This window comes from Fusarium vanettenii (genome assembly GCF_000151355.1).
Source record: "Fusarium vanettenii 77-13-4 chromosome 3 genomic scaffold NECHAsca_54_chr3_4_0, whole genome shotgun sequence".
Taxonomy (NCBI): Eukaryota; Fungi; Ascomycota; class Sordariomycetes; order Hypocreales; family Nectriaceae; genus Fusarium; species Fusarium vanettenii.
The window spans coordinates 166,267-187,631 of NW_003315835.1; the positions used below are offsets into that span (position 1 = coordinate 166,267).

General features: G+C 52.6%; 4 protein-coding genes across 4 annotated transcripts; 2 read left to right on the plus strand and 2 right to left on the minus strand.

Moving 5' to 3' along the window:
* Positions 1-8,947: 8,947 nt before the first annotated feature.
* NECHADRAFT_67823 (uncharacterized protein) lies at positions 8,948-10,546 on the plus strand (the record flags this gene model as incomplete). The annotated part of the gene is made up of 2 exons (XM_003040971.1): positions 8,948-8,995; positions 9,377-10,546. The coding sequence occupies 2 exons, from the start codon at positions 8,948-8,950 to the stop codon at positions 10,286-10,288; spliced, it is 960 nt and encodes a 319-aa protein (XP_003041017.1). The 3' UTR covers positions 10,289-10,546.
* A 404-nt stretch (positions 10,547-10,950) lies between these two features.
* On the minus strand, positions 10,951-11,506 carry NECHADRAFT_36951 (uncharacterized protein; the record flags this gene model as incomplete). The annotated part of the gene is made up of 2 exons (XM_003041000.1): positions 10,951-11,316; positions 11,378-11,506. The coding sequence occupies 2 exons, from the start codon at positions 11,504-11,506 to the stop codon at positions 10,951-10,953; spliced, it is 495 nt and encodes a 164-aa protein (XP_003041046.1).
* A 4,162-nt stretch (positions 11,507-15,668) lies between these two features.
* Positions 15,669-18,854, plus strand: NECHADRAFT_36894 (uncharacterized protein; the record flags this gene model as incomplete). The annotated part of the gene is made up of 2 exons (XM_003040972.1): positions 15,669-17,824; positions 18,239-18,854. 2 exons carry the CDS (start codon positions 15,669-15,671, stop codon positions 18,852-18,854), a joined length of 2,772 nt encoding a protein of 923 aa, XP_003041018.1.
* A 518-nt stretch (positions 18,855-19,372) lies between these two features.
* On the minus strand, positions 19,373-21,178 carry NECHADRAFT_78305 (uncharacterized protein; the record flags this gene model as incomplete). The annotated part of the gene is made up of 1 exon (XM_003041001.1): positions 19,373-21,178. The coding sequence occupies one exon, from the start codon at positions 21,176-21,178 to the stop codon at positions 19,373-19,375; it is 1,806 nt and encodes a 601-aa protein (XP_003041047.1).
* Positions 21,179-21,365: the final 187 nt, after the last annotated feature.

Consider the following 21,365-nt stretch of genomic DNA (forward strand, 5'->3'; position numbering starts at 1 on the left):
GACGATGGCTCAGGAGAAGGTGTGGTGTAAGAAAGAGCAAGCTGGTGGTGGTTGAGTTGTTACGGTTGGCTTTGGTCTTGTCGTTTGCTCTCTCTCGTCGAATGTATGCGTAGGTTTGGAGAATCAAAGCGAGAGAATAGACGGCTTGCGGGGCATTGAGCCAATTTATAGTCGTGAGAAAAGGGTTTGTTCTTCACCGATGAGGTTGTCATCATGGTGTTCTTCAGGCGTACTCTCATGAGATGGCCATGTGCGGCGATGTACGGCCTTGTATACTTAGGTGAATTACATTGAGGAATGTGAGTTAAGATGATAAGAACTCATCAGTTGCTATGAGGAACATGGATTCTACGAATTGGTTCTATTGATGTTCTCTGTAGTTCGATGGCTATTTAGAGAGTTCAATAGTCATGTAGGAGAACGCCGTTGGGGGACAACACTCGACAGAACATGGGAGGTAGCAATTACTGACCGAAGAACTTCTATGGAACTGGAAACTGAGACGATGTGTTTCACTGTCTGCTCAGTTGATCTGTGAGCTATACTGGCCAAGACCGTCTCGTCACTGGAGCGATGAGCCGTTGTTCAGAGATGTCAGGTACAGAGACAGCCAATTAGATATATGCACGCTTGGGCCTTATATGCATGTCAAGTCAACGGGCTGAATCAGAAGAGCGACACCTCGAAGGTACATGGGGCGGTAAGAGGTGATGGCGTCGAGCAATTTATGAATGGCGACAAGCCAGAATCTGGGAAGTTCCAAGACCCGGAAACTGATAGACTTTGGTGAACACATGCAGAGATCGAGAGTGTCCACCAAGTTCAGAAAGAACGATTGCTAGAGCCCAAACCGGTGAGTGTACGGGCCGTTGTGTTGGAGTGGTGTCAATGTTCAACCTCACAGATGAGATGAACGCAATGGGCAATATGTGAGGCCCATGGCGTCGATTCACTGGTAGTACATAATTCCAACCCGTAATTGGTCCACCAATGTCTGATCAAGAGTGATGAAGTGGACATATGGTTGACTTGGAGAAGCCTACCTGCCATTTGACAATGTGCAAGACGCAAGGCGGAACATGAACATGAGGTAGTGTTTATCTCTGGACAGGAACAACCCTTTGTGTTCATGTATGAAGCCAACTTGGAGAACAAGTAGTATCGTGAACAAGAAATGTGACATGAATGGCTCATGTTGTCCATCTGAGATCCTCAATAGGGTAGCTGGGCACCAACATTGGAGCGTGAACACTCAGAGCTCATGACGACAGTGCGGAAACGATGATGTCAAGAACACAATGACAGTAGATTAAGCATGAAGAACTACAAGGGAAGATTGGCCTTTTTCGTTTGCGTAGTACCGGTGCTTCCAGACATGTCGTTCTATGCCAACGGATGAGAATACCCGTAGCTGAACTTCAGCTTGGGGCAAGGCAGGTCTAGAATTAAGATACCCTGCAGTTTGCCACGCAGATACCAATTTTGTACATAATTACCCCAGCGGCCAAGCATTTAGTCTAGTACTACGGTGGGAGGCTGGTGGACACCTGGCATCCGGCGGGAAACGACACTATTCAGACCGGTGAGCCGGATTCATGGAACACAAGCAAGGCCAAAGAAGGGCACGAAATGGGATATTCCGTCATCTCATATCATATTGAGGATATTCACAAGCTAGTTAAGCTACTAGCCGTTGTCACACACGCTGGCGCCGTCGATCTCTGACTGATAACGGTCCTTGTCCCTGCAGTTTAGGGCTTGCCCATCTCCATCTTGCTCACTAGCAGGCGTCTGTCACTGAGCTAGTGGTAATCACCTGCGGATCAATGACTTGCAAATTTTCAGCCTCTCTTTGCAAGGAAATCCATGTCTTGATACAATAGTTTGTGCTGTGCCGCTGGAAGATTAATGCCCAACGCCACTTGTAGGGACCCGGCGCCGCCGTGGCTGATCCGGAGTCCGGGTATGTGAGAGCGGGGAGACGACGGCGGCCAGCCTCGGCGTTCCGGGGAGAGTGTCCGGGTAGGGATACACGTTTGCTCTTTTTACTCTGGGCCTTGCTGTGGCATGTGGAAGTGGAACCCCTGTTGTCAAACAAGGATAGGTCGCCGGGCAGAGCGAGACGAGACGAGCGAGCTGCTTTCCAACCTTGGGGAGAGGGCAGCAGATTCGCGAGCTGAGGGTCCCCGGGGTATAGAATGAGGAAAGTCTCTGTGAAGATCAGTGGGCGAGGCGAGGTAGCGAGAGGCGCCGTTTGGAGGGTCTACGAGGAAGCCAAGACGAGGGAAGTGAGATTGGAAGAGGCTAGATCCTGCAGGCAGAGGGCTATACGCAGCGCCTACGGTCTTGGCTGTCCTGAAAAAGAGGCTCCCGTCGGGAAACGTGGGAGCAGGACGTGCTGGATCTGGATTGGAGGCTAGTGCACGAGGATGGAGGGGGACGAGACGGGACGACGGGCTGGGAGTTGAGAGCCGAAGGCCGAGGACGCAAGAGGATGGATCCGTTGACTTGGGGGGTTTCGAATCAATTGACGGCTCGGATTCGCGAATTGGGTTAATTGGTAGAATTGGGGCTGTACCGAGTTACAAGGGGGATGTGTCAAGGTGGAGGAGGAGGAAGCAAAAGATCTCGATGCAAACTGAGGAGAAAGCAGGGCAAACAACGGAAGAGGACATGATCAACTCTGTTCAAACAAAGAAACCCGGAGAGAGACAGAAAGAGGGGAAAAGAGGCAGCAGCAGAGTTTACACACACGCACAATCGGCGATTTGAGGCTTTGTGAGACGTCATGTTTTTACTATGTAGCTTTTTATGAGGTGTCACATCCGGGGCAAATTATTTTCCTGGCGAAGAAAAGGCAAGGTGGGATTGGAGGGGGCCTCACAGGTGGTAGCGGGCGGTTCGTTGGTGAGGGGGGGAGAAGAGAGGATAACTACAGGATACGAAATGCATGTTTGCAGGAATCTAGAACTTGTGGAGTGTGTGATATACGTGTTTGTGTGTGTGCGTGTGTGTGTCTTGTATGTAGGTAAAAGGAGACGAGTGAGACATGGGGAAGAGAATCGACATGTCCCGGATGAACGCCACACGGTAAAGACGACGGCCGTTTGCAGGTAGATGCAGGGTAGGGAGCAAACAAAGAGTTGAGGCCAAGTATGTGATTTAAAAATAGTCTTTTTCGTTGTTGATGTTGTTGTTCAGGTGTCATCTTGAGTTGGTGGGTCACTGCGGTGATTGTGTCTCCCACCAGAGTAAACGGATCTGGTCATCTCGTGTATCTAGATGCGAGGCGCAACCGCAAGTTCCCGTCGCCTCGCCTGTCGCCCGCGCGCGAATAGCTTCAATGCCTGTCAGGGCACGGGCAGTAATCTTAGGTGATATCATGTACAAGAAGCGGCGGCTGCCACTCGAACGATGGAGGGGTAGAACAGGGCAGATGGTGGACGACTCTCATCTCGCACGTACCAAGAAGAGGGACGTCGGGTGCTATAGCAGATAATGCCGCTGTCAATTGAACATTTTCCAAGGCACGGACTGTGTGTTTAGTCGGAGCGCTTATTATCGTCGTCGTTCGTCGGACCTCTCCGCATCGAACGAAGAAGCTGTCACGATAGATGATGATTTGAGGGAGAATTGACGACAACTTAGGAAAGACTCGGAAGAGAGAGTAAAAGAGTCCACATTGTACACGTAGTTTACTCGAGTTTCGGAACAAGTCATCAATGTCGTATTGGTTAGAGTCAAACATCGCCGTTCGCCGGTTTCCCATCAGAGCCTCGTTCCCGTAAATACCGAAAGCAAAAAAGAAAGTAATTTATTTTGACAGACAACGGCTTCCTAGCCAACACAGCAGTGCCGAGCAAAAAGGAAAACACTGGAGTGTCTCTACCTTGTCCACTTTGCGGAGCTCTTCAAGACGGAATAAGGAGTCAAGAAAGACAGGAAATGGTTAGCCGAACCCGGCCCGCCGCCGAATGCAGGGACGTTGGGAAACGCACATGGCTACGGGCGCCTCGTCGAGTTGTCAAGAAGATTATTCTGGGTTTAGTGTAGTACTGTTTTCAGCTGGTGGATTCTCTTTGTTTGTCTAGCTTGGCTTCTCTTCAGCTGTAGAAGGATGGACTCTTTCTTTTTGCTTTTTCCGTTTGACTTGTCCTTGACGATGACGGCGTGGCCCGTAACGCGGGATTGGATGGGATGAAATATGGGGAAGATGAACAAGGGGGGGGGGGCGTGTGGGAGAGATTTCAGGTCAAGGGTTTGAATGACAGGCACAGCTTCAGTAAAAAAGAGGCTCATGGCGGAATGAGATTGACGAGATTGAAATGCGAGAAATCGTTCTTGATACGCGGACGGGAACAGACAGAGCAAGCACGGGTAGCCACTCAACTATCGACGACAACAGACGGCGGATCCGAGAGGCGGTGATGATCATTGCCGAGTTGTTCCTAGGACAGGGCTGATTTACAGCACAGCTCCTCCATTATGCGGAGCCAACACCGCAGGAATCAAGCCAACAGTGTGTATCCGTAGAGAAAAAATGCACATAATTCACCGTCACCGACAAGTTTGTTTGGGGGTCACACAGCATCAAAAACACCCGAAACTAGAGGTGAGAGGAAAACCCGGGGGGAGAGAAACTTCGGGATCGGAATGCCATCACCGCTCTATGGCATGGTTTCAGACAGACGTTGGCCCCATGGTCGCCCAATTCCGTCCGACAATGGGCAGAGCATGGATGGAAATGTCGGGGAAGAAAGAAGGGGGACAGCAATCACCTACATTTGCACGTACATGACAGACACCGCATTTGTGCCGCAGAAAAAGAAGCCGCAGACGCCGCAGCAGACGTCAAAAAGACCCGGGGAAATGCGACGACGGCTCCCTAGCGTCAAGGCTAGCGGAGACCTAGAGGATGGGGTTTACAGCTTCACATCATGGAAGATCGGGATCGAGTAGACGCCCAGTTTCACATCCTGTCAGTGTAGATTACACGCTGCTTAGGCGCGCGACACGTCGTTTCTGAACAAAGAGGTCATCAGCCACAGCAGGCGATGCCCGCCTCCGAGATGGACCCGTTCGACTTGTGATGCTCGTGCCAGCAAAACATCCCATCAAGGGCAGCACGGTCCCGCGAACGGACGACGGTAGGGGCAACGTTTTGACGATAATTTCTCGAGATGGTTTCCCAGGTATCTTTACACTCTTCCAGAGGGGGGAATGTACCTCCTCCGCTAACTCCCTCTCTCCGTTCCGGCCCCCTCCGCTCACGCGTTTCTGCACCCGCGGTGGGCAGGTTGGCTGGTGCTCCCAGAATGGGCTGTTATGGGGGGAATCAGGCCACTTTGGCACCCCTGCTGATGGACAGCTACCGCTGTGACGGGAGTCCGATGTATGCTAAGAATCCCAGTTTAACGGCGAGCAGAATGCCCATAGACGCCGACAATATGATCATGATGCACCATTTGTTCGGCGGCATTTGTGTCATCGATGATGGTGTTTTTTTTTTTTTGCTTGTTCCCGTGGTTTCGTGACTGGGATCGGGGCCATTCTTCCGGTTGCCGTCAATCGCCGACAACCCCCGGAAGCACTCTTTAGATCATGACTTGTGACATGTTTCTACTCTGGTATTGACGGGGTAGGGATAGAAGGTCAACATGGTATTGTCCTCGTGGGAAGCGAATCTTTCCGATGATATTGCTGGGAGTTGTTGTCTTATGGATATGCCATCCATGAAATAGTTACTGTGTAATCCATGAGAGGCTGGTAGTTGACCTTACACCGACATAGAACATGCTCACCCCTGGGTTCGGGTTGTGCGGGTGCATGTCTCCATCCCATGCACGGCATTGAATCTAGGTGGGCATGGATGTTGTGCAGAGTTAAGAGTGTCGTCTGTTGTCCATGGATAGTTACGTTACGGATGGGAAGCTATTCGGATCCGGGACCCTCAAGACCAACAGTACAAATGTAGGACCCTTGAAAAAAGAAAGGTCTCGACCAGACTCGTGGATCCTCTCAGCCTGCAAATCCGCAATGCAGCAATTGGGACCCAAGGCCCGTATTGACGACTCTCTCTCTCAATTGATACATCATCTGCATGTCTCACGGCTTCCCGCGAGCTGCTTGCCCCCGACGGACGGACAGCTCAGCCTTGGACCCCTAAATCTCCCACTCTCTGACACGAAGCGACGATTTGGGGAATGGTGTCGCCGAAGGAATGGAACTAGACTAAGCGGGCCTTTGTCAGATCCATCTGTGTAAAAATTTCGAAGCTTTTTCTTGGCCTTCTAGACGATGTTTTTGCCACTCGCGGAACGTTACCGGGTGGGATTAAATCAACTATTGAAAATGGATCACCATTGACCCGCGGGCGGCCTGTGCCTGGGGGAGCAGCCCGCGGGATGTGCTCAAGGTCAGTGCGAAAGCGAGCAAGAGAAGCACAGGCAGATGCGCTGTAACCCTCCCAACTGGAGACCCCTTCTTTTTGTTGCTAAATGTAGCCAGGTCTGGAACGATAGGCGAGGAGGGCCAGCGAGCGGTCGCTTCGGTGAGCGCGGGATCCATTTCACGGGAGGGGGGGCTTCTAATTTGACAGGTTGCTGGCTGTGAGGCTTGGCTAGAAGCTTACCAGTAACTGAAGGCATCCCGGATGAGCTGGTTCATTCGTTGTTTGTTTATTGAATGACTACGTCTCTTGCATTGATGTTTACATTGGGCTGTTGCCTACCCAGCTGAAATATCACGGTTCGTTTACAAGACCCGGTCTGGAAGCCTTGTGAAGCCCTGGGCTCAGCATTGTGTTTACTGATGCTGACCATGAGCGCCCAGATCAAGAGCCGAACAGGGCATTGAAGGGAATGATTGGCCGGATTTACACACTTCCCAAGTCGGATATAGGTGAAGAGGAATCATCAGTAACAAAGTTGTCATCATGGGGAGCCATTCGCTTAGGAGATGTGATGGAGCAAGGGTTCTTGTTCTGTTGTCGGGGTTCCAGAACGTCGAGAACACCGAGCCGCAGCGGAACGAGAGGAGCTCCAGTGGGTCAGAGTCAAAGGTGTATGAATTGCGGCACCGCATAAGGAAATAAACCAGGCACTTTTTAAGAGTAAAGGAACTTCTATTGAGGCTGTATTAGCTTTTCTCGGTTGCAAGCTTGTCAGAGCCAAAATTCGGGTCGGGTTCCTGGTGTCTCTCTTCTTCCGCGCCTCCACCTGGCTTGCGTCGCCCCCTCCATCATAAAGAAGAGCGGCTGAGAGCCAGTCCCTGCCAACATGTGCCGGGAAGAAGAAAAGAAAAGTAAAACCTCGATTACCGCGTCCGGCATTTGAGCTTTACAGATTGCATCATCAATGTCGTCAAGCTTTGTGTCTTTTCTTTTGCCGAGATGTCCGTAGAAAGCAAACATTGTGAATCTTCAACGGGCTTTAACAAACGGGCTCTGCATTTGCCCAAACGGCGTTTTCGGGTGCCCCTCTCTCTCCCGCACAGGGCACATTCACCGAGGGGTCACTCTCTACTGCCAACAAGCAAAGGCAGGAACCCACCAACCATTCACAAACACCGGAAGCTCCCCTTCCCACCCCCCCTTGTCTGGTCTTCAACACCAAAGAGCTCGCTAGTCCAACGGCGCGTCCACGCCTTCTCACGCCGTGCAGTGTCGATCACCAAGCTATTCCAGCAGAAGAGGAGAGGGGAAAAACACCAACCCTGCGATTGCCCGCCTCAGCGATCGCGATGAGGATTGGATTTCTCCTCCCGAGACTCACGGGTGCGCCTTGTGCTTCACTGTGTGGCTAATCCAAACGATGCGGGCAGGGCATGATGCTGAGGGATCCAGATACCCATCAAACTCACGGGCTTCCGAGTGCCCACGGCAATCGCTGCGTTTTTTACCCACCAGCAGATCCAACAAGACAATGCATGGTCTGTTTTTGTCCACGTCCTCTCGCAATAGCCTCCATCCCACGCTTGAGTCTATACAACTATTACACTGTACTGTACTCAACGGCCGCGGACTGCAAGCACCCCCGGTCTCCCGAACGATACGGAATGAGCAAAAACGACCCATGGAATCCCTGAATTCCCTGGGTCTTGGGGTCCCTCAATCAATTTGCCCATGCTCTGGCCCAGAGATTCCCATGGCCCATGCTCCTTTCTGTGGGAGGGAGACCAGGGTCAACACCAAGTGGCAGCCCACGCCCTCTTGTCGGCTCCGTTGCCCGCCCCTCTAATCCATGTCGACGCATGGCGCCTCTTCGCTCTTGGTTGACCCAGCGTTGTCGTACCGCCCCGGCGCCACGCCAAGCTCGGCACCCCCCGCCCTCGGCCGGACGGTCGTATGACGCGGAGGAGATTCGTCGGGCGCTATCGCTGCTCACGTCTGGCCCTCGCACCCGCGACAATCCTTGGAGGCCAAGGGCCACTGCTTTGGGCCTTCAGCTTGTGCCCCCCCCCCCATTCAGTCCAGGGCCTCTTTTTGTCATTTGGGCCAAGCTATATATCGCTCGCCCCGTCTCGCCATCCAAGTGTCTGCCCATCCCTCCTGTTGGTGCCATGCACTCATCGAATACATCACTCGAGACTCTCCCCACCATCGACCGCCCACGCACCACCTACCGTCTGATATCTTGATCACCTACCGTTGCAAACTTGGTCCCTACGCTTTATCCCCTACCCAGGACCGTTCACCCACAATCAACTACAGACACGACAGAAATCCAGAATCTCGTCGTCTCATCGTCTCATCATCGTACCTTGAAGCATTCCGCCGACCCGAGACACTGCCAGAGAATCATCTTCACGCGAGACAATCCTCACCCCCTCCCCGTAACCGCACCCCCCTCGATTACCAGATCGCCAGCCACCAGCTCCCGCTCTCCAGACATACATAGTATCAACCAGCACCACACATAAGTCAACAATCGACTTCATCTTGGACACAATGGCCGACGTATCATTCGATTACTTTGATCACCCTCAGCACAAACAGGTATGCTTTGAATTCTATCTTTGATGATTCCCTTGCTTTGAAGCCCTTTCGTGTACTGCCAATACATCCCCCATCCTTGACTATGGCATATGTAATTGCCCACCCCCCCTGGTCAACTGTCTGGGGCCTCGTTTTTATGGCACATATGTTCCCCTCCTCCCCCTCACCTCACCTCATCTCAGCTCATTCTTCCTCTTTGAGCATTTGCTGGGCCTAGCTCTGAGAAGCTATCTCATCTATCCATCTCATCTTTATATCCAAGCCTCTCTCCACTAGTCTCTCGACTTGACACACCACAAAGCACACCATCTTATACACTCATACACTCTACTCTCATACACTTTCAACAATACTCTGGTTGACCAACCTAACACCTCACAGAACCTTGGTGTTCCTGCATCCTTCTACGACCCCGCAGACTTCAGCGGTGATTCGGCCCATTCTCCCGACTCGCCCCTCTCTCCCGTTTTTGCCAACCCCTATCAGCTTCCCGTCTCTAGCGACTGGGTGAGCTGGGACGACAAGGCTACTCTCTCTCCTGATCTTGACACCCTCCCCAAGCAGGAGCCCTTTGAGAACATCAACCTCTCCACCATCCCCTCCCGAAACAGCATGGAGCTCAGCCCCGCCATCAACCCCCACGACCTCTCCGGCACTATTCCGGACGCCGTTCCCTTTGGTCGAGTCGGCCTGAACGACATTGACGCTCAGCCTCTCTTCCAGACTCCCATGCCTTCCATCTCTTCTCAACCTCCTCATCTTCAGTCCTCCATGATGCCTCCCACCACCAACCCTCAGATGTCGGCCATGAACAGCATGGCTGCCAAGGACGCACGCAACCGATATCCTTCGCGCAAGCGCAAGTCTTCGGGCTCTGGCTCCTCTTCTTCTCGCTCCTCTGCTTCTCCCCCTCCCGCCACCCGCCGCCATGGCTCGCCTCCCAAGAAGACTGCGCACAACATGATTGAGAAGCGCTACCGCACCAACCTCAACGACAAGATCGCCGCCCTCCGCGACTCAGTCCCCGCTCTCCGCGTCATGGTGCACCGGTTAGAGACCCAGGGTGCTGATGGCCTCGAGGAGGATCCCGAGGAGGATCTCGGTGGACTCGCCCCCGCGCACAAGCTCAACAAGGCCACCATCCTCAGCAAGGCGACCGAATACATTGCACATCTGGAGAAGAAGAACAAGAGCCTCGCACGCGAGAACAACCAGCTCCGGAATCGCGTCGAGGGCTTTGAGATGCTCGTCATGTCCCGAGATCAGGCGCCACCCGCTGGTGTCTGGGCTTAAGGCATCATAGACATAGACACTGTGATTTTTGCATTGCAATTTTCTTGGGCGGAGAAAGCGAGCGCGAGACGTGAGCTTGTGTGATGAATCATGATATCCCTGGAGTTTCTGGCGCAAGAGAGGAATGGACGGACACTGATTAAATTCGCGAACCTGGCGCAGCGGACATTGGTTACCGGCCTGAGGGCCTTGGGATCAAAACTTGGGCAGGATTTTGTTTGGAATAGTTATACCATCTCCAATACACTCTTAATATTGTCCGCAGTTTACTTGTCTTTTTGGTGATGCTTCAAAACGTTCCCCTTTTGGACCGTTAGACGGTAGACGTTAGACGTCCTAAGTTTGAGCCTCACGGGCTCGGTCGGCCCGCATCTGATCGTCCTCCTCTTGGGTCTTGGGGACCTTGACAAACGCAGGGACCGACACGGCATTGAGCTTCTGGAAGGCCTAGTAGAGCACGTGCATGTCAGCTCAGAAACTCGGTAGATGGTAACGCGCCTCTGGCGTGATGCATCAGACCACCATGGGCCGGTGGCTCAGGCGGTATATAGCCCACGCGTGGCTGACAGACATGACACCTCGCGGCTGGAACGGACGACTTGACTGTAAGTCATGTGGAAAGGGAAAATGGTCATGGGGAGGGGAGGGGAGGGGTGAATGAGTCAATTTGAGGGAAAGGGAGTGAGACTTGCAGTTGCAAAGGGACCCTGGGGGAGCTTGTCATTCCACTTGTCTTCGACTCTCGAGATCCTGCCGTCCGGGCCGACGTGGATGTCTACGACCGAGTCCATGACCTTTTCGGTGCCCAGACCCTTGAGGACGTACTTGTTGGAAAGGCGGAGGGAGATTGGGTCTCCTGAGGAGGTCACTTCGTGGGACTGGATTGTTATCGGGGAGAAGAGGGCTACGAGGCCGTACCACTGGGCTGCGAACTTGTCGAAGCCTACGGCGTTTGTTATAGAATCTTGAAAGGTTGCTGTTGGGGTCCAGAGGGAGAGATGGCGGAGGGAAGGACGGCCTTCGAAGAGCTGGGTGTCTGTGTCAACGATTTGCTCTGGGGGAGTTGTTGAGGTTGAGTTATGAGCTCACATCTAGGACCGAACCGACGAGGACTTCTTGGTGAGGAGTTAGTTGAACTCCAGCTGCTTTACGGATATCTGTATTGGTTATGCCAATGCTCTTGAAAGTTGGAGCACTGGTTTGATCGGTGGACGACATTGCGCAGTTGGATGCGGCGTGGAAGTGTCTTTGCGGAATGCTTCGCTGGGTGAGGACGAGGGCGGTTCGTGGAATATAGCGGACGAGGGACATTTGGTTTAGAAGTCTGACCGTTTGAAGAATGAGGTTTCGTCGGTGCGATGAGAGGTGAGTGGGTGAGTATATACTTGGGCGTTTTGGCTTCTGCGCGTCATAGACATCTGACGTCACGACTTGTGGGCGATGGCGGTGGTTGATGATGAGGTTGGCATGCTGGGTGATTGGGAGTCATGTTTCGATGAGAAGGGATTGGTGGGTTTGAGAGGGCATGTCGTTTAGCTCTGCTTGGTGAGTTGGGGAGGTGTTGGATAGGGAAGAGATGGTGAGTGAGTGAGCTGAGGCTATCGCGGGAGGAGATGAGATGATGGCGTCAACTGGGCCATTTGGGCCAAGCATTGGGCATGAAGTGAATGAAATCATTCATGGAGATGGTCAAAGCTGTGTTTGTAAGTGATATCGACGGTACCCGTTGGTTGTAAAGTCGTGGAGGTGCCATATTGATGGCCTTGAGTCGCGATAACTCGCTGAGAGCAACTGGTGTATTTGACCCTGGTATGGGTTCTCTACTGAACTGACACTCCAAGAGTTTTCTGGTAAATCTTCTTCACTCTACTCTTATAAAGAGTGCCATGGGTAGCGTGATGGATCGCCTGTTGGCTGTTGTGGAGAGACCATAAGACATCACCCAACTTATATCATCACCATAGCTCGATCATGAACCCGTGACTCTCGAGTTTCGTCCAGTAACCATAAGGCTGAACCTCTTTAGTCATACTATTTAAGCTCATCTTGCAATTCGCCTCTCATCCCTAGAATTGGCACGTAGCATAGAGTAGCATCGGAGCCTGTGGGTCAACACGGACAGGGACGCCAGAATGGCAAAAAAGGTCAAATAACTCTTCTAAAAAATTATGAGAAAATTTACATAAATACAATAAATACTATATTAATTAAAGGAAGATATCAGACTATTCTACTTACTATCTTGTTCTCATCACACGTTCGGAGCTCTTCGGGGAGGATAAGCGAACCTCCGGCTCACCCGTGACGGAATCACGGCCCCACCTGTCAAACTTGTTGCATTAGTGCCCGGCGGGAAGGGGATTGGCCAATGGGAGCTACGGGTTGGATGGCATTGGGAATAGTGGCATGTCCTGTAAGATGAATGCAACGTGATCGGGGCGGGTGGCGATGGGGTGTTAAGGTTGTAATTGCCGGATGTGTGAATGGTTGTTTTGGGCTTGTTAGCTTGGTGTTTGAAGTCACTCGTTGGTTATCTCCACGATGCGCTCGTCATCCAGGGGAAAGCCATCATGCGTGCTTCGAGATTTCCGATGAGACACCAGGCTTAACAATCCTTTGATTAAAACGACGATGACATGTCATTCATCATCAATTGGTTCTCCATGTGCTTCCGACCTGGGGAACCTGCATACATGACCCGCCTGGAAGGAAACCCATGATCTCTACTCCACCAATATCTGCACCTTGGCGGATTACAGGGAGTTTTAGAGTAGATACACACCCAGAGGACCAGGGACGACCTAGATAGTTGAACCATTTTGTGTTTTCGGTTCAATTGGGCCATGACTGGATGCTCCAACTCTTGTGTTGCTGTACTGGCCGGGCAAGGCCACTACGCGAGCTCAAACTCCCGGATTCCTCATCGTTCGACACTCGTTGACATCTCACCTATCCCGGTCGATCTTATGAACAACACCCCTTGATCCGTGGGGGTTGATTCCCAGGATTGATGAACCGAGACGAGTACCGAAGGAATGGTACCGATGGTGATGCCTTGCATCCGTGGATCTCTTGGACTTTTCGCCAATTGGCCAAGACGACACGGAAACGTATGATTACCGGGTTCCATGTGCCGGTCTGACGGTGGGAATGGGGTGAGATGGGAGGTTCGTTTGATCACGGGTCTTTCGATGTTTGGCATCAGGGGGTGCCCAGAGTTATAGATCCGAGCGAGATCTGTATTGCCGATGTTAACTATTCCCAAACTAGAGGTTATCCAGCAGTGTCTTGTTGCTTAGTTTTACCTTTTTGGAGTTCTGACAGTGGTATATCAGATGGACAAATCTCGCCTAGCATTATCACCTGCGTCGCCAAGATATCACATCTGATGCTGCACCACGGAGGTCACCCCTCGTTCATGCGTCTCTACTGGAGTCGCTCACAAGCTAGTCAGCCTCTTCTGCAAGATCATCTCGCTTCTGCACTGACATACAGCATGAATGGGGGTGAGGTGGGCTTCATCTTACTGTCGGCACTCATCGCTGGAGTCGTCCCCGGGGTAAAATACTTTGCTCCAATTCGTCCTATTGCTAATCGTGCCATTGGGGAATGGCCTGTTGCTCCGAGAAGTGTGTCTGACCCCTGCGGTGGTGGTGAGATCTGTTGTGCCCACTGCCTCCTCCTGTCTGCAGGACGGCAGGTCCCGACGTGTGATGGGTCGTACTGCATCGGAGAGAGCTAGGCATTGGGTAGATTGATATCCCTGTAGCCTGAAGGATCTGGGTCGGGGTAGCATGTTTGGGTTATAGCTGACGACGACACAAACGTAGACACAAGCCTGGGTATCAGTCCAAAGAGTGATGATTGCTGGCAACCACTCGTGTCACTCGGTAATTGAATGCTTCTGCGGGCTTTAGGCATCCTTCGAGAAGGATTTCATCTTCTTGAAGGAATACTTGTTGGCCCCTGATGCTTCCCAAACAGGCAACAGGTGATGCTTTTGTGGCGCCACTTGGCTGAGGAGTCTTTCAACTCTACGGTGACATTATGGTGAAGGTGATAGAGAATGTTGACGCCTTGGGGAGGAGAGGTTTGCCTGAAGGTAGTCTGTAGGCTTCATTTGTATAAAATGGAAGCCTAGTTGGGCCAAGGTTTCTCCCGCATGTTTGGAGGGAGGTTTACGCAAACAGTCCTAGAGTATCATGGTCTTGAGCACCCGTCGGGTTTCTTGTTGGCAAATCGCAATGGTGTCTACATCAGGGACGCGACGCAATCATGGTTTGCTGCTGTAGAACTTGTGCGGCGTTGTCAGGCATCACGCTGTGATACTTGGAGGGACGCCTTTATCCCAGGAGGATCCATGTCGAAGATCAAAAGCGCCCGGATCACTCAGCTTTGACGCCGTTGCAGTGGAGGACTAGGACCTCATTTGCCGAAGAGTCATCAACGATATGGACTATGCGACATTGGGAATGACGTCCCAAGTAGTCGGGTCCGTCGTCTGCCTCTCCCGTCTCTCAAGCTCTCGACCTCAATCTCAAGCCAAGGCAGACTGCGCTTTGTCACCTTGGGCAAAGCCCCATGTCACCGCCAAGGCGCCATTGCCAGGATGAGCTCTGTGGCTGGTGGTGAGGCGTAGGCTCCCTCACGCTAAAAGGACGCTTAAACGCCGGAAACACAGCCCAACAGCGACAAAAGGGCATGTGATTGTGTAAGCAAGAGCATCAATAACCGCGCAATCGACGCGCATTGGTATCCTTTCGTGGTGCTTTTTGCTGGGCGCGGTGCTGTTTCAGAGCTTCTCGGTGAAGCAGGCAACAGGGCAGAGGGCTGAAGGTAGGAGTGCGAGCCAATCAGATGGGGAGATGGGTGTGGCTGATGACTCAGCTGTCGAGTTCTATTGGTTGAATCGCCTCAGGCAGAATAGCACAGGCAGCCAAGGCAGCCATGAAGTTAAACAATTGTTGACCACATCCATCGATCATTGCTTGAACAACAGCGACTAATGCCGTCACGGTTGGACAATCCCCGTGTTAGCAATTGAGAACGCTCGTCTATAAAGATCTACCACTATTCCCCTCCAATTCATTCTCCTTCTCCATCATCATCCATCTCCTCCAGAATCCACTGTGACAATTCATTCACCCGGTGCTGCGCCAACTCCAGCCGCACCTTTTGAGAGACTTACGACTAACGCCCCGTCTCATCATCTTTCATCTTCCTTTTTGATCATCGCCATCCATCTTTGATACCCGCTACTTGGTGATACGTGACTGATCTTTGCCGGCCAAGTGCCCTCATCTTACATCACCATCATCACCCCCACATCACATCACCCAGCACCACCAAAAACATGTTCTTCGGCTACCAGCGAACAGTAATGCCCGGCTGCGGCTGCTACATCTGGGTCGAGAATGCTCGCAAGTACCTCCCCCAGGTCCAGGTCAAAGCCCACACCACCATCCTCGCCACTACATCCCGGACAAACCTCACCCAGACCTTTGTGAACCCCAACAAGACCAACGCCATCGATGAGCTTCGGTACATCTTTCCCCTCTACGATGGAGTCTCTGTTGTCGCCTTTACCTGCACAGTCGGCTCCCGCGTCATCAAGGGCGTAGTCAAGGAGCGCGAAAAGGCTAAGCAGGTGTACGAGGAGGCAAAGGCACAGGGAGAGATCGCCGGCTTGCTGGAGCAGTCGCTTGAGTCTGCTGATGTTTTCACCACCACTATCGGAAATGTCCCAGCTGGTGAGAAGATCCAAGTTGACATCACCTACCTTGGTGAACTCAAGCATGACGCCGAAGTTGACGGTGTCCGATTCACTATTCCCACACACATTGTCCCTCGATATGGAACGGCCTTGAGCCTCGGAGATGGCTCAAATGTCATCAGAGATGAAGGAATTGCCTTCAGTATTGACGCTGAGATGCCTCAAGGCTCCTCCATCAAGTCCATCCAGTCACCATCACACCCCATCTCGGTCAACATCGGCACCACGTCCACGACCGAATCTGAGGAGCCATCTCTGCGTCGGGCCTCTGCGACACTTCAACAGAATGCCACCTTTTTGGAAAAGGACTTTATTGTTCAGGTTGTCGCCACAAACATCGGAGAGCCTTCGGCCATCCTCGAGACTCATCCCACCATTCCCAACCAGCGTGCCCTCATGACGACTCTTGTCCCCAAGTTCAAGCTCCCTTCCGAGAAACCCGAGATTGTCTTTATTTGCGATCGCAGCGGAAGCATGGGCGGTACCATTCCCGACCTTAAAGCTGCCCTCGAGATCTTTCTCAAGTCTCTTCCCGTTGGCGTCAAGTTCAACATTTGCAGCTTCGGTTCCCACTTCAGCTTCCTCTGGGACAGGTCTCAGACTTACAGCAAGGATAGTCTCGACAAGGCTTTGCGTCACATCAAGTCTTTTGATGCCGACTTTGGTGGTACTGAGATGTACCAACCTGTCGAGGCCACCTTCAAGAAGCGCTACACCGACATGAACCTCGAGATCTTCCTGCTGACTGACGGCGCCATCTATGACCAGGACAGACTGTTTGAGCTCATCAACCATAATGTGGCTGAGAGCAAGGGTTCCGTCAGAGTATTCTCCCTCGGCATCGGGTCTGGCGCCAGTACCTCACTGGTTGAGGGTGTCGCTCGGGCTGGTAATGGCTTCGCCCAGACTGTCGGCCACGGCGAGAAGATGGACAAGAAGGTCGTTCGCATGCTCAAGGGAGCTTTGTTCCCTCACATCACCGACTACTCTCTTGAGATCAAGTACGAAAAGGCGGACACCTCGGCCGACGACGACGACGAGTTCGAGTTGGTTGAAAAGGTCAGCGATGGCCTCAAGATCGATGTCCAAGAGGTTGAGGCGACAGAGAAGACCAGCGAGTCTAAGCAGCCCATCTCCCTCTTTGATCGCTCAGTTGACGACGACAACGACACCGCTATGACCGATGCGCCCGACGTCGACTCCAAGTACGATCATCTCCCTGCCGTCCCCATTCCTCGCTACCTCCAGACTCCAGGCGAGATTCCTCCCCTATTCCCATTCAACCGCACGTCTGTTTATGTACTCCTCTCCGATGCCACACCTGACCAGCGACCCAAGTCGGTCCTCCTCAAGGGCACATCCCGCCATGGCCCCCTTGAGCTGGAGATCCCAATCACCACCCTCGCCGAAAAGGACTCAGTCATCCACCGCCTTGCGGCACGCAAGGAGGTCAAGGAACTGGAAGAGGGCCGAGGATGGATCACCCATGCCAAGGATGGCAGCGGCAAGCTCTTCAAGGAGAAGCACGAGGGACACTTCTCGGATCTCGTCGAGCGAGAGGCTGTTCGCCTGGGTGTCACCTACCAAGTCGGTGGCAAGTGGTGCTCATTCGTCGCCGTCGAGGAAAAGGACGGAGAGAAGAAGCAGCACGACGCTCCTCCTTCATACCAGGACTATGCCGACCAGGATGCTTCCTCTACCCTTGAAGCCCTGATGGCTGGCGGTCCTAGCTCTGCGAATTATTGCATGACATCCTCAAACATGTCTGCCCGGAAGTCTAAGAAGATGGGCGTTCCTGGAGCAAACATGTTCAGATCAATGGGATCCATGGTCAAGTCGGCTGCTCCAGCGAGGTCCAGGACCGACGTCCGTTCCACGGCTGGTTCCCCTGCTCGTGGAGGCATGTTTGGAGGCGGGGGCGGACTCTTCGGCGGACTCTTCGGTACGAGGAGCAGCCCTGACAATGCAACAGCCCAGCTATGCTCAGTCACTAGTCCGGCTCCAGCTGCAGCTGCTCAGTCACAAAGCTTCGGAAGGAGTGCACCCTCCAGCACTGGAGGACTCTTTGGCAGCACCCAAGGTGGTGCATCCTCCAGCACGGGAGGACTCTTTGGGAACGCCCAAGGTGGTGGCCAGGCAAAGCCTGCTGCTTTTGGGTCCTCTAGTCTTTTTGGCAGTGCTCCGCCTCCTCCAGCCCCCGCGGCACCCGGAGGTGCCCTATTCGGCGGTCCCCAACAACAATCCGTCGAAAAGACCAGGAGCTCCCCCTTTGGTCGAGGTGGCCTCTTTGGTGGCCCCCAGCCGCCAATCTATGCTGCGCCGGCACTGGCACCTCCGGAAAAGGCTGTCGACGATGCTACTCTTGCGCAGTACCAGAAGGAGATGGCAGAGGCAGCATGCATGCCGCTTCCAGATGAACTCGAGGAGGATGAAGACTTGGGTTCCCCTGCTCCCCCTCCCCCTGCTCCTGCTTTCAATACTGAAACTGCACTAAAGACTCTCATCACTCTGCAGACCTTTTCTGGCAGCTGGTCTTGGAACCGAGAGCTTGAAGGTGTGCTGGGTGTGAAGGCCAAGGATCTAACGACTATGAGTCTGCCTGCCGCTGTGGCGAACCACAAGCAGAAGGATGACATTGTTGCTACTGCCTGTGCGGTTGTCTTCTTCAAGAGCAAGCTCAAGAGTGAGGAGGATACTTGGGAGATGCTTGTTGAGAAGGCCGAGGGATGGCTGACGGATGAGGTTGGTGAGGATGCTGCGAAGGAGCTGATGGATGCTATTCGAAAGTTCTAGAGGTGATGAATGAGCAGGACTTTTGCTTGTGATCATGGGGGCTCATGAGATTGAAACCCGGGTATCGACTGGCTTTCAGAACAACTAGGTATTCTAGATTAGGACAATCCACTAATTTAGCCCATATCATTTGTCATGACTCGTGAAACTTGTGCCTTGAAGTGCCATAATACTAGGTAGGTGATGCTCTTGTAAAGGCAACCCTTTCGAGCTACATCAGCAGATAGATATCCAAAGGCATTGATCCTTGCTAACTTGGAGAAAGAACTTAACTTGACTGCCATCCTTAAGAACATCATGTCGGTTTCTATCATCAACAAATTCCAAACATGCATAGTCCAGTACACATACCCAGTTAATAAGGACTTTTAGTATATCATTCTCCCAGTAGATACTTCATAGTACAATATCCAAATAACCCAAAAGAAAAGTTGCATTCTAAATAAAAAACCTTGCGCCACATGATGCCTCCCTATGATGCAGTTTTCCCAACGGAACCAGTCCCAACTGCTCCTCACTCATTCAGACAGCATCTTCTCAACTCTCCTTCCAACAGTCATGCTCCAGACGTCCACCTTTCTGTGCCACAGGTTCGTCAGGTAAAATGTGATGGTGATGAGAGTAATGTAGCCAATGGCGTAGCCTGTGAGGCGGCCAAAGTTGTCGAATAGTCGGGGCATGATCCAGAAGCCGATGCAGTGTAGGACAGGACCGTGGACGAGGTACAGCGAGAAGCTGATTTTTCCGAGATACTGTGCCACGCGGCCTTCAAGAAGGCGGCAGAGGAGCGGGCTGCGGAGGATGCAGGGAACGAGAAGGAGAGCGCCCATAGATTGGTAGAACATCCAGCCTGACATGGGGATGTAGTATTTTGGAACAAAGTAGGAGAGGAAGACAAAACCAGGGGTGTACTCTGCACCTACATCTGGGTAAGAGAGGAAGTAGAGGGCCACAAAGATGGCGAGGATGCGGATGGGGGTGGATTGCAAGCCTGACTGGCGAGATTTGCCAACGCCCGCAGAAGGAGGTGCTATTGTCCGGTCGTTGGGGTCAGATCGTCGAATATCCAGCTCCGAGAGAAGGGCGCCTCCTAAGAACGTAGCCATGTCCCATCGTCCGATGAAGAGACTGTAGGCGGAGAGGAAACCAGCAAAACGGAGACGCCATCTTGCCTTGAGAGCTGCCGTGCCCAACAGAAAGATGTACAGAACCATTGAGCCACGAAGTTCCATTGGGATGGTGAAGGTGTGAGGATCATAACGGGGATGGTAGTGGCCAAAGTTGAAGGGGTTTGCCCACTCTGCATAAGCCCGAGTAAAGTTCTTGAGGGCGTATGTCATGTTGTCGTGGATGAAGGGGTGTTCCTCCCAAGAGCCACCAAACTGAACCCAGGTCAGGTTGACGGGGTTTGTGTCATTCAACGACTCTGCCTTTTCAGTGAGATCAGAGACGTAAGATGGGGTCTTGCGCTTGTCGTTTCCAATCTTGAGATACGAACGCGGTGAAAGAGTCTCCAGAGTCGCCAGGGCAGTGGTAGTCGCGTTGTCTGTCGTGTTCGTTGCAAGCTCGGCCTCGACTTCACCCTCGAGCTTGTAGAACTTATCAGGCCCGTAGAGTCGCGATGTGGAGTTGACGCAGAGCAAATCAGTCAGGTTGGCAGTAGTGTTGCCCAAGTACAGTGGACCCTGCAAGCCCAGATAGTTTGCGACGCCTGCAGCGCCCATGATAGAAGTCCCGTTGACGCATGACGTATCCAGTTGGATCTGGGCTGTAGTGATAGTGGCGTTGATGTAGACCGAGTCAGGACCCTTGTAGATGTTGAATTCAGACTTGAAAGCTCCAATCTGGGCTAGCATGGCTACTATGAACATGCTGATGGTGGGAGGGATGTAGAGGCGAAAGACGCGTCTGAAAACGGCTGATGCAAGCTTCTGATACGTGTCTTCGAGACGACGTTCGTGGATTGACCTCAGGATGTGACGACAGATGACATAACCCGAGATTGCAAAGAAGATGGCCACCATTGGACGTCCACGATGCAAGAGGCAGAGAATGGGCAGCGAGGGCCAGTTGTAGTAAGGCTCGGGAGAACGAGGGGCCAGGGCGCCATAGCCCAGCATCACAGCAGGAGTCCAGGGCCAGAAGAAATGGTAGTTGAAAACGAGGAGACAAGCGATACCGCGAAGCCCGTCAAGAGATCGAATCTTGTCCCTGTTCTTCCTAGCGAGGGAGGCCTTCTCATGGTCGCGGTCCGTGTCCTGCTGGAGCAGCTCAGCCTGCTGAGGCAGCCCGTCGCGGGACTTTGCCCTAGGGCTTGGAGTCATGATTGACTGTTGTGTTGTGAAGGGGTGAAAAGCAACGCGAACAGTCAATTTGTGCGATGGGTTGATGAGATGAGGGATGAAACAGGGTGTCCTGGAGTCGTGACGGAATGCTCATTGAACACGAGGATTACATAATGTGGATGCGATAAGGGGTGGTTGGTTGGGAATTCCTTGCAGTGGTTGGAGC